The sequence below is a fragment of the Chiloscyllium plagiosum genome, chromosome 24 (assembly GCF_004010195.1).
Source record: "Chiloscyllium plagiosum isolate BGI_BamShark_2017 chromosome 24, ASM401019v2, whole genome shotgun sequence".
Lineage (NCBI taxonomy): Eukaryota > Metazoa > Chordata > Chondrichthyes > Orectolobiformes > Hemiscylliidae > Chiloscyllium > Chiloscyllium plagiosum.
In genome coordinates, this window is record NC_057733.1 from 44543232 (window position 1) to 44556548 (window position 13317).

At 39.2% G+C, this 13317-nt stretch overlaps 1 protein-coding gene across 6 annotated transcripts in view; it reads left to right on the forward strand.

Moving 5' to 3' along the window:
• LOC122562231 (E3 ubiquitin-protein ligase rnf213-alpha-like) overlaps positions 1-13317 on the forward strand; it is a 185504-nt gene that overhangs the window by 79132 nt on the left and 93055 nt on the right. For all 6 annotated transcript variants that reach the window (XM_043714953.1, XM_043714955.1, XM_043714956.1 and 3 more), the window contains 5 exons: positions 551-688; positions 5777-5941; positions 7022-8207; positions 9332-9522; positions 12905-13060. In XM_043714953.1, the coding sequence (XP_043570888.1) occupies positions 551-688; positions 5777-5941; positions 7022-8207; positions 9332-9522; positions 12905-13060 (1836 nt within the window). The remainder of the gene's footprint in view (positions 1-550; positions 689-5776; positions 5942-7021; positions 8208-9331; positions 9523-12904; positions 13061-13317) is intronic.

The window sequence follows — 13317 nt, forward strand, 5'->3', positions numbered from 1 at the left end:
AAACTAGAAAAAATATGAACTGGGCAGACTAGCCACTTCCCTGTCATTGTTAAACTAAGCCCTTTCTGAGACAGTTCGGCAACTCTGCCTTTCCAATCACTCTTTTAAAAAAAAAACCCAAGGACAAATCGACAGAAGAGCTGACCATGAGGAAAATGTGGTGGGACCACTGGATTTACATTTTGGTTGAGAAGATGATGAAGGGATAGAACTTGATTTTTTAACATTGTTATTGTTGTTGAGAATTTAATTTCTAATGAATTATTTTATGGCTCACAGGATTTGAGCTTTAGCTAACCTGATTAAGGATGTTTAAACAGCAGTGTTATTTTTCACTGAGTGATTGGCTAAATTGGAGCAAAGATAAAAACATAAAAGTGCTGAAAATACTCAGCAAGTCACGCACTATCAGTGGAAATGTCCAGAGTTGATGTTTATGGTTGATGATCATTCATTGTATTCTCAACATTTTCTGTTTTTGTATCCTGCTCCAAGTATTATTTGATTTGCTCGTAAAAGCAGCCCTCTTTTTCTTCTCTTTTGCTTTCAGCGCGATTCAGCCCGGCATTTGGAATGGCTAAAAACTGTGAAAGAAAGTCATGGGTCTGTGGAGCTGTCCTCCCTTTCACTGGCTTCGGCCATAAACAATAATGGAATCTATATCATTGGTTCTCAGAAGAAAGAAAAGGTACAGCAAGTATAAAAATGCCCTCAAACGTGGTAATAAGGCACAATATTATTCCCTCTTTCATAGTCTCTACAATATTATAGTGCCAGGGTGTTGCACCCTGCAAATGATTCCTTAAAAGTGATCATGGAAGATTTCAATATGCAGGAGGACTGGGAAAGTCAGGTTGGTAGTGGCTTGCAAGAAAAGGAATTTGTGGAATGTCTACATCATTAATCTTTGTAGAAGCTTATAGTGGAGCCCGCGAGGGAACAGGCAATACTGGATTGTGCAATGAGACAGACTTGGTAAAAGACCTTAAGGTGAATGAGGCAGTGATCATAACCTGCAAATTGAGATGGGGAAGATAGAATCAGAGGTAACAGTATTACAGTTAAATAAAGGTAGCTACAGAGGCATGACGGAGGAGCTGGGTAGAAGTGAGTGGGAGATGAGCCTAGCAGGAAAGACAGTGGAACAGCAATGGCAGGAGTTTCTGGGAGTAATTCAGAAGACACAGCAGAAATTCCTCCCGAGGGAAAAGAAGCATAGTACAGTGAAGATGAGGAAACCCTGGCTGACTAGGGAAGTCAGGGATAGCATAAAAGCAAAAGAGAAAGCATGCAATGTGGTGAAGTGCAATGGGAAACCAGAGGAGTGGGAAGCTTACAAAGACCAACACAGGGCAACCAAAAAAGAAATAAGGAGGGAGAAAATTAAATATGAAGGTAAGCCAACCAGTAATATAAAGGAAGACTTTCCTTAGATATATAAAGGGCAAAAGAGAGGCAAAAGTAGACATTGGGCTGCTGAAGAATTGAGCTGGATAGATAATAGTGGAGAACAAAGAAATGACTGAGGAACTGAATAATTACTTAATGTCAGTCTTCACGATGAAAGACACGAGTATTATCCCAAAAATTCAAGAGAGTGAGGGGGCAGAGCAGAGTATGGTGGGCATCACCAAGGAGAAGGGGTGCTAGAAAATCTGAACGGCCTGAAGGTGGATAAATCACCTGGACCAGATGGACTACACCCCAGAGTTCCAAGGGAGATAGCTGAAGACATTAGTGGTGATCTTTCAGGAATCACTAGAATCAGGGAGGGTTCCAGAGGACTGGAAAATTGCTAATATGACACTCCTGTTTAAAAGGGAGTAAGGCAAAAGATGGAAAATTACAGACTGATTAGCCAAACCTCAGTCGTGGGTAAGAACCTGGAATCCATTGTGAAGGATGAGATTTCTGAATACTTGGAAATGTATGCTAAAGTAGGGCAAAGTCAGCATAGTTTCATCAAGGGGAGGTCATGCCTGACAAATCTGCTAGAATTCTTTAAGAAACTAACAAGCACGTTAGAGCAAGAATAGCCAATGGATGTTATCTACCTGGACTTCAAGAAGGTCTTTGACAAGGTATCGCACAGGAGGCTACTGAGTAAGATAAGAACCCATGGTGTTAGAGGCAAGGTGCTAACATGGATACAAGGAAGGCTGGCTGGCAGAAAGCAGAGAGTAGAGATAAAAGTGTCTTTCTCAGGATGGCAGCTGGTGACAAGTGGTGTTCTGCAAGTCTCAATGTTGGGACCACAACTTGTCACTTTATACATTAACAATCGAGACAAAGGAACTAAGGCCATTCTGGCAAAGTTTACAGATGATGCAAAGATAGGTAGAGGGACAGGTAGCATTGAGGAGGCGGAAAAGCTGCAGAAGGATTAGAAGAGGTTAAGAGAGTGGACAAAGAAGTGGCAGATGAAGTACAATGTGGGAAAGTGTGAAGTTATATACTTTGGTAGAAAGAATAGAGGCATGGACTATTTTCTAAATGGGGAGAAAATTCAGAAGTCTGAAGCACAAACAGATTTAGGAGTTCTAGTCTAGGAAACTCTCAAGGTTGTATCAGTAGATAGGAAGGCAAATGCAATGATGGCATTTATTTTGAGAACTTTAATATAAAAGCAGAGATGTACTTCTGAGGCTGTATAAGGCTCTGGTCAGACCACATCTGGAGCAGTTTTGGGCCCCATATCTCAGAAGGATGTGCTGGTCCTGGAGCGTGTTCAGAGGAGGTTCACGAAAATGGTCCCAGGAATGAAAGGTTTAACACATAGAACATTACAGCGCAGTACAGGCCCTTCGGCCCTTGATGATGTGCCAACCTGCGAAATTAATTGATACCCATCTAACCTACACCGTTCCATTATTATCCATATGTATGTCCAATGCCCGTTTAAATGTACTTAACTTTGGCAAGTCTACTACTGTTGCAGGCAGGCTGTTCCATACCTCTACTACTCTCTGAGTAAAGAAACTAATATCTGTCCTAAATCTATCACCCCTCAATTTAAAGCTATGTCCCCTTATGTTAGCCTTCACCACCCGAAGAAAAAGGCTCTTACTGTCCACGTTATCTAGCCCTCCGATTATCTTATACATCTTGATTAAGTCACTTCTCAACCCTCTTCTCTGCAATGAAAACAACTTCAGTCCCCTCAGCTTTTCTTCATAAGACCTTCCTTCCATACCATACTAGTAAATCTCCTCTAAACCCTTTCCAAAGCTTCCACATCCTTCCTATAATGTGGTGACCAGAACTGTATGCAATACTCCAGGTGCAGCCTTACCAGTGTCTTGTACAGCTGAAGCATGACCTCGTGGCTTTGAAACTCAGTCCCCCTACCAATAAGCGCCAACACACCATATGCCTTCTTAACAACCCTATCAACCTGGATGGCAACTTTCAGGGATTTATGCACCTGGACACCAAGATCTCTGATCATCTACACTGCCAAGAGTTTTATCATTAGCCTAGCACTCTGCATTCCTGTTACTGCTTCTGAAGTGAACTACCTCACACTTTTCTGCATTAAACTCCATTTGCCACTTCTCAGCACAGTTCTGCATCTTATCTATGTCCCTCTGTAACCTTTGGTACTATCCACAACCCTGTCTACCTTAGTGTCATCTACAAATTTACTAACCCATCCTTCTGTGCTTACCTCAAGATCATTTATAAAAATAACAAACAGCAGTGGCCCCAAAAACAGATCCTTGCGGCACACCTTGGTAACTGAGCTCCATTTCCTATCAACCACCACCCTCTGTCTTCTTTTAGCTAGCTAATTTCTGATCCAAACCGCTAAATCACCTTTAATCCCGAAACTCCTTATTTTGTGCAATAGCCTACCGTGTGGAACCTTAGCAAAAGTCTTACTGTGGTCCACATACACCATATCAATCACCTTACCTTCATCCACCTGTTTTGTCACCTCGAAGAACTCAATAAGGCTAGTGAGGCACGACCTAGCCTTCACAAAACTGTGTTGACTATCCCTAATCCAATTATTCCTTTCCAGATAATTATAACTTCTACCACTTATAACCTTTTCCAACACCTTATCCACAACCAAAGTAAGGCTCACTGGCCTATAATTGCCAGGGTTGTCCCGACTCCCCTTCTTAAACAAGGGAACAACATTTGTATCTTTCATTCTTCTGGCACTAGTCCAGTTGACAATGATGACTCAAAGATCAAAGCCAAAGTTCAGCAATCTCCTCCGTAGCTTCCCAGAGAATCCGAGGATAAATCCCATCTGGCCCCGAGGTCCTATCCATATTCAGATATTCCAAAATTGCTAAAACCTCCTGTTTGTCAACCTCAATCCCATCTAATCTTGTAGCCTGTATCTCCGTATTATCACTAACATTTCGCTTTTCCAATGTGAATACTGACAAAAAATATTCATTAAGCGCTTCCCCTATATCCTCAGATTCCACACAACTTTCCACTAGTATCTTTGATTGTCCCTAATCTTACTCTAGTCATTCTTTTATTCCTGATGTACCTATAGAAGGCCTTGGGGTTTTCCTTGATCCTATCCATCAACAGCGTCTCATGTCTCCTCCTGGCTCTTCTTAGCCTTCTCTTTGGATCTGTTCTGGCTAACTTATAACTCTCAAGCCCCTAACTGAGCCTTCCTCCTCCTCTTGACAAGAGCTTCAACTTCTTTAGTTAAACCACGGTTCCCTCTCTCTCGACAAACTAGCTCCCTGTCTGTTAGGTATATACTTATCAAGGACCCACAGTAGCTGTTCCTTGAATAAGCTCCACATTTCAAGAGTGTCCATCCCCTGCAGTTTCCTTCCCCATCCTATGCATCCTAAATCTTGCCGAATTGCATAATAATTGCCTTTTACACAGTTATACCTCTTTCCCTGCGGTATATACCTATCCCTGCCCATTGCTATTGTAAACATAACCGAATTATGGTCACGATCGCCAAAATGAGAGTTTGAGAACTCTGGGTTTGTACTCGATGAAGGTTAGAAGGATAAGGGAGGATATAATTGAAACTTGCAGAATACAGAATGACCTGGACAGAAACTCAATCACAAAAACTGTGGTCTTGCTTTTAGAAGCTATTAGCCATTAATGCATTGGCCACATTTCCACATTCCATTAGATGCATCATTGTAAAATTTGCCTGATTTAAAATGTTAGTGGACAGAAGTAAACTAAAGCATAGGTATTTTGTTGATTTTAATGCTAGTGCTATTTCAAGCACTCTTTGAAAGCATCTAGAAAATAATTGTTTTCCAAATTCAAGACAATCTCTTCTGTGCTCTGGATATAGACTTAAGACAGTCTGCAGAAGACAGAAAATGAGGGGGTTAAATGTGTGTTTGAAATGAGCAGTGATTCTAGGACACTAGCTTGCAACCAGTCCTATCCTCCATACCACTTTTCCAGGTTGTCTTTGATTTTTGATCTCGACTTATTTTCATAATCTAAATCCATCACTAATTGAACACCATTACAACCAAAAATGATTTTATTTTATTTCTATAACATTTATTTGTTATTTGCATTTGAACATTTGAGATTTCTGAATTTAAATCTTCCTATTATGCAAACTGCATGTAAGATGTGCCATGCACCAGAAAAGTGAGGCAAATAGTTAATTGTTTAAATGTTGTTACATTTTTACTACTATGTAATCTCGAGCCTGCTAAGTGCACCTTCTGGCAACTTGTTTTTAATAGATCTTAAAGCAATAGGTTAAAAACTATTTTGAATTGAATTGGTAATCCTTTACTTTATTACATAGCTTTCATTAGGTTCAGCTATTACACTAATTTTGTCAGAAATACATGATGACAGTGAGGAGTTGCGAAGTTATACTCTCGAAGAATTGAAAGAGCTGCAAAATAAACTCATGCTGATGTCAGGCAAGGGAGACCATGGACGTGAAGAAGTGGAAAAATTTGTAGAGGTAAACTGCTCTTTAAAGCATTTGTTACATCTGTATGGTTTAGCAACTGATCTTTTAATTTGGTGTAGAGTAAGAACCACAGTTTTAAATGCTGAAGTGTATTCATAAGCAGTCAGTGATATTCAGATCTACTTGGATTCAGAAGACTACTTCCAAGTCAAATCAATTAACTCCTGGTAGTTTTATGCATCCTGAGCTAGATTATTCTTGGAAACTCCTTGATGCCATTTCCATTATGATATAAAGCTTAATTCCATTGGCAGAATAGTACATTGATATGTTGATTTATATACAATTAATTTGTTTAACCAGAAGGCTATTATGGAGATCCACAATGAAAATTGTATTTTTGTTTGTATTTTTAAAAAAATTTATAATGTTTTAAACAATTGTTAGATGGATGATACATTCTCTCCAATGACTAAAAGAGCCAAACATTAAGATTGCGTAGTTACTTTTGCCTTAACTGAGAAGCACTGTTGATTATAGTGGCCTAATCCCTCTTCCTCAATGCTCAGTACCAGTACTGTGTACTATCTACAAGATGTACTGCAGAAATTCACCAAAGATCCTTAGACAGCAACTTCTAAACTCACAACCACTTGGAAGTAGTCTTCTGAATCCAAGTACATCTGGATATCACTGACTGCTTATGAATACACATCAGCATTTAGGACAAGGACAGCAGTTACATGGAAACGCCATCACCTGCAAGTTGACTTTCAAGCCATTCACCACCCTGACTTGGAAATATATTGCTGTTCCTTCACTGTTGCCAGATCAAGGTCCTGGAATTCCCTCCCTAAGGCATTGTGAGTCAACTTATACTATGAGGACTGTGATGGTTTAAGAAGGCAGATCACCACCACCTCCTCAAGGGTAACTAGGGATAGGCATCAAATGCTGGACGCCCAGCAATGCCCATGTCCCACAAGTGAATATAAAAAAAAATAATTACTATGATTTGTAAATTGTATGCAAAGAAAGGGGTATAGTTAATTATTCTGATGTGTATAAAAACTGTAATCTTCCCAACCATTATATCAATTACAGACTTCAAATACATTTCTTTGTTTGCAGGTATTTGCCAGTGTCCAGAGGCTTGCAACATCTTTCATCAGCTTATCTTTAGCTGGCAACATGTTATTTAGGAACTGGACAGCTGAAGTACATTGTTCAAGGAAGAATGAGGCTTGCATGATAATTGATTTTAATTTAGACAATGTCAGTAAGATTAAGACTGATGGAAATGTCACTGAGCAACTTCCTATTCTCTGCAAAAAGATGGAAGCCTATCTAGAAAAGTGGAAGAAATATATGAATCAACAAAGATCCCAATATTATTACTTAAACTTCTACACAGCTGAGCAGATTGTTTACCTCTGTACAAAGTTATTTGACCAGAATTGCACTAGTCTGCAAGTCCTGATGATGTTATCCTTCATTAAACCTGACTGTACTGATGAAGATGTAAGAAGAGCTCTGAAGAAACTTTCTGCAAAAAATGGGAACACAAGGATTCAACTGTTGGCTAGTGACAAGAGTGATAATGAAATCTTAACGAAGACAAAAGCAGGTATCCAAGATATAGCTGAAGAAAGAGATATGGAGGAAAAAATGGACTTGCTGTGGGAACACTACATGAAGAATATGAGCTATTTCCTGTCCAACTCTCTTGATGTCAGCTCCCTTGGTAAACTTCTTGATATTGTTGCTGACACAAAACAAACTATTACAAGAGCACTTCCACCTGGATTTCATGAAAGTCACCCTAACCTTGTTGTTTGTCCACGTTCTGAATTGCTTACATCTGCTTTGTGCATTTATATGTACTCCAGTGATCAGCCATTGCCTACTTATGATGAAGTGTTGCTTTGCACAACTGAGACGACATATGAGCAGGTGGAACTGTTTATGCGACGGTGCCTAACTGGTTATGAATGTTCCAAGATATATGCACTGCTGTATGCAGAGGAACTGACTTATGACATCAGTGTGCGGTGTGAAGAATTGTTCAAAAGTCTTGAGTTGGAGAGTCATTCACGTTACAAGATAGTCATATTGTGCAGCTGTGAGAGGGAGCACTGCTACATTCCATCTGCATTTAGTCAATATAAGGTGCATATAATTCCACATGAACCTTTAGAGAAAATCCAGATCTACCTGGAGGATCACTATAGAATTGCAGCAAACATTTCATCTGCAGCTTCAGTGTTTAAAGATAGAATGTTTGTGAGGATGATTTCTTCAAAGAGAGCTGGAGTTGGTAAGTTTCTATATTATAAATTTATGATGAAAGTATTGAAATTATCCTACTTTAGTTTTCTAAGAAGTTTTAAATTAGTTTGGCTTGGCTTGCTGATTCATGAGCATCTCTGATACGGCAATATTTATTATTTGCCCTACAATCTATGTTGATGCTCTTGTTTAGAGGCTATAATTATGGGAAATAGACAAATTCCTACTGAATGAATAGATACTTTTCCAAGGCTGCTAATGTTCTAAAGTAGACAAAATATTATTGTGTGAAAATTGTTTATGCACTGATATGTCACACCAAATATCACAGCTTCAACAAAAGTTCTATGTCAATGCATTTTCCATGTATGAGGGCTGCTGGAGGTCTGAAATGAGAACAAAGTGCTCGAGAAGCTCAGGAGGCCTGGCAGCGCCTGTGGAGAGAGAATCAGAGTTAATATTCTGAGTCAATAGATTCTTCTTCAGAGCTGTTAAGTATTGTTTGATGCATAACTAACTTTGCAGTAAAATGGGATTGTGGCTAGAGGTAATAAATGAAAGATCTTAGACTCAGTTTTGAAGTTTGATAACCTGCTGTACTTTTGGAAAAAACACACAGACAAGATATATAAGATATAAGCAAAGAAGGAACTGATATTTCTGGTGATACTTACTGATGCAAGTATGGGTCCATACAAACTCAAAACTAACTTATAAATATGAGAACTATTGAGTAAATTGTTGCCTTCATAGTTATGATCTATTTACCCATTGATTCCATTTTTGTTTTGTAAACACTGTTTGGATGCCGAGTAACACACCTAAAGTCAGACTTAGAACCAAAGCATGATCAGTGTTTTCAGTTAATAAAAATAACAGTATTCTTTTGAACTTATGTGGAATTTGAATGAAATCAAAATGATTGGTCTACTTATTAAGATGCATTTTTGTAATTATTGGTAATTGGTTTGAACGCAGATCAGTCAGCGAAAAGAATGGTCTTCCCTCCTATTAAACTGTGATGGTTGTGATATTGCTAAAAATATGACTTGATCTGTTCTTGAATGGTTTCTGGATTGAATTGTTTAAAAAAATGCTGGAATTTTTTTTTTCAATTTAAATTGAGGCTTATTTAAATGTTTTTTTCAAAAGGGAAATCACTTTATGTAAAGAGACTGCATGAAACATTGAAGAACCAAACTGGAAAGGAAAGCTTGCTGAAAACAATCCGCTTAATAGAACCATGGGTAGATGAAAACAAAATTCTCCGAACCATATTGTCATTTATAAAATCATCAAATGGGAAAGAGCCAATGATATTTCATTTTGATGTCACTTCTTCTGTAAGTTTGCTTTCAAGGATTGAACTGATCACAGAGTCTGCACCTGATGTGGCGTTTTCTTTGTGTGTGATAGACAATATGTTCCAGTAAGAAAGTTCGAATTTATATTGTACCATTTTCCCTTTTTATAGCCATCTAAAATTTGTCATACCATAAAGTTTGAGTGTACTCATTAAAAAAAAGTACTGAATTATTTTTTCTTTATTTCCACTAAATTCCAAAATCAATAAAGCTTTGACATGTCCAGGTGCATTTTGTAAATTGGAAAAGTACCAGACTTAAAATCCAAAGGTGGAATTTGATTGTCATAGCAGAGAGCCCAACCACTGTTTTGATTGCCCTAAAAACTCCTCCATGACTATTTTTAGAGTGCCCTTGCGATACAAGTCCCAATCCACTGGCTGTGTTGAACATCCTATACAAGCATATAAATTAAGAACTAAGTACTGGGGTTGCTGGATGTCTGAAATAAGAACAAAGTGCTCGAGAAGCTCAGCAGGTCTGGCTGAAGCTCAGCATCTGTGAAGAGAGAATCAGAGTTAATATTCAGAGTCAAATAGATTCAATAGTCCAATAAGTCCCTATCTATTGGCTATGTTGAGCATCCTATACAAACATATAAATTAGGAACAGAAGTAGGCCAGTTGGGCCCTTGAGTTTGCTTGTGCTGTGAATCCAACATTCTTACCTACTCACAATAATTTTTGATTCCCTTGCCGAAGAAGAATCTATCTTCTATGTGATATATATGCAATGATCCCATCTCAACTGTCTTTCCACTGTAGAGTGTTGGAGTCTCACAACCCTCTGAGAGAAAAGCATTTTGCCTCTTCCCTCATAAATGGGCACCCAATAATTTTATAACTTTATCCCCTCTGGACTCACCCACAAGAGGAAATGTCCTTTCCATGTACACTTTATCAAGACCATTCAGGTTCTTATACCCTGCAAGCAAATCACATTTCCAGTGAAAATGTGCCCAATCTGTCCAAGCTGTCCTTGTGTGATAACCCACTCATTCCAGGTATCAATCTTCGAAACGTCCTCTGAATCTGCTTCAATATATGAGATATTCTTTAAAGAATGAGACCAAAACTGCACACAGTATTGGAGAATACCTACTATTGAAACAGGTCCATAATAAATGCCCACCTCCCTAACCCTACACTCATCCCTGGAATTGCTTGACAATAAGGATACTTATGTCAGGATCCTACTTGTTGGTTACAACCCCACCTTCAACACCATAATTCCAAACAAACTCATCTCCAAACTCTGGAACCTAGGTCTCTGCTGCCCCCTCTGTAAATGAATTCATAACTTCCTGACCAACTAACTACAGTCAGCAAGCATAGGCAACACCTCCTCCACAATAATTGCCATCATTGCTGCCCCACAAGGCTGTGTACTCAGCCCCCTTCTGTACTCCTTATATACACACAACTATGTGGCTAAATTCTATGCCAACTCCAGTTACAAGTTTGTTGATAACACCACCATTGTAGGTCAGATCTCAAACGACAACAAAATACAGTACAGGAAGTCAGTTAAGTGCTTAGTGGCATGGTGTAAAGATGACAATCTCTCCATCAATGTCAGCAAAATGAAGGAACTGATCATTGAGTTCAGGAAACAGAGTGGTGGCACGCTCCTTCTAGGACATTCTCTCTCATTACTGCAGTGATGGCATCCGTTATCAATAATGTAATTGTCCCGCCATCCTCACCCCAAATCCCAATTCATTATTATAGAAACAGGAGTGAATCATTTAAAACCTTTAAAACCATTATGGCATATTTGTAAACAAACCCTTTTCACCCATCTTAGTTCCATATCCTTAATAATCAGCAAAAAATTGATTGCACGGGTATTTACCAGTTTGGAGGAGTGTTCCACACTTTTACTAACATTTTTGTGAAGAATTGTTTCCTCACTTTGTTCCTGAATGTTTTGGCTTGACAAATTTTTAATGTTCTGTGTTCAAAGTGAGTATGTGTTTTTAACCAGTTTTTGCAGTATACGTTATAAAGGTGGATTAATTAACAATATTCAAGAGATCTTGGAGTGCAGGTTCATAGTTCCTTGAAAGTAGAGTTGCTGGTAGATAGAATAGTGAAGAAGGTGTTTGGTATGCTTTCCTTTATTGGTCAGAGCATTGAGTGTAGGAGTTGGGAGGTCATGTTGCAGCTGTACAGGACATTGGTTAGGTAAAAATGAGGACTGCAGATGCTGGAGACCTGAGTTTGGGTTAGAGTGGTGCTGGAAAAGCACAGCAGGTCAGGCAGCATCCAAGGAGCAGGAAAATCGATGTTTCGGGCAAAAGCCCTTCATCAGGACATTGTATAGGCCACTTTTGGAAAATTGTGTACAATTCTAGTCCCTTTCCTATTGGAAGGATGTTGCGAAACTTGAAAGGGTTCAGAAAAGATTTACAAGGATGTTTCCAGGGTTGGAAGATTTGAGCTATAGGGAGAGGCTGAATAGGGGGGACGGGGGTTGTTTTCCCTGGAGTGTCAGACACTGCGGGGTGACCTCATAGAGATGTTTAAGATGGATAGAATAAATAGACAAAGCCTTTTCCCTGGGGTGGGGGAATCCAGAACTAGAGGGTATAGATTAGATTACTTACAGTGTGGAAACAGGCCCTTCGCCCCAACAAGTCTACACCGACCCGCCGAAGCGCAATCCACTCAGACCCATTCCCCTACATTTACCCCTTCATCCAACACTATGGGCAATTTAGCATGGCCAATTCACCTAATTTGCACTTTTTTTTGGATTGTGGGAGGAAACCAGAGCACCCGGAGGAAACCCATGCAGACATGAGGAGAATGTGCAAACTCCACACAGAGAGTTGCCTGAGACGGGAATTGAACCCGGGTCTCTGGCGCTGTGAGGCAGCAGTGCTAACCACTGTGCCACCGTGCCGCCCTAGGTTTAGGGTGAGAGGGGAAAGACATAAAAGAGACTTAAGGGGCAACTTTTTCACACAGAGGGTGGTGCATGTATGGAATGAGATGCCAGAGGAAGTGGTGGAGACTGGTACAATGACAGCGTTTAAAGGCATCTGAATGGGTATATGAATAGGAAGGGTTTAGAGGGTGATGGGCATAGATTAGGTAGGATATGTGGTTGGCATGGACGAGTTGGACCAAGGGACTATTTCATTGCTGTACTTTTCTCTAACTGTATGACTCTATAACTTTCTGAATAATCTATCATTGTCCCACGATCAAATTTTTAAAATTTGTTTTATTAAATGTCATTATGATATATATGTATATTACCTAATTTCACATTAAAAATGCTATCTTCATATCCAAAATACTAACATTTGCATGACACTGTCTAATTAAGTAATAACCGAAGAGAGTTTTTTCAGGTACAGAAAGGATTATGCGAATTTATTTTCAAACTACTCATCTTGCGTTACTTGATGGGCACTGATGGAAAAATGTGGAAATGTAAGCCATGCCATATATACGTTGTAGAAATGCTAGACCAGACTGGATTCCTATCTAAAAAACATGCAAGACATGTAAGTATAAAAGTATTAGAGAGTCAACTTGACTGGTCCATGCTGCAAACATGGTTCTTCAGCTGTAGACTGTAACCATTGTTCTGGCTGCAACTTAAGGATGAACGAAGCTATTTGGACTTTTTGTATTGTGCACAACTCATGGTTGAACTTTTGACCCACATATTTACTCCATCACCAAAATTGTCTATTTTCACCTCCATAACATTGGATAATTTTGCCTCTACCTCAATACATATACTGCTGAAACTTACTTT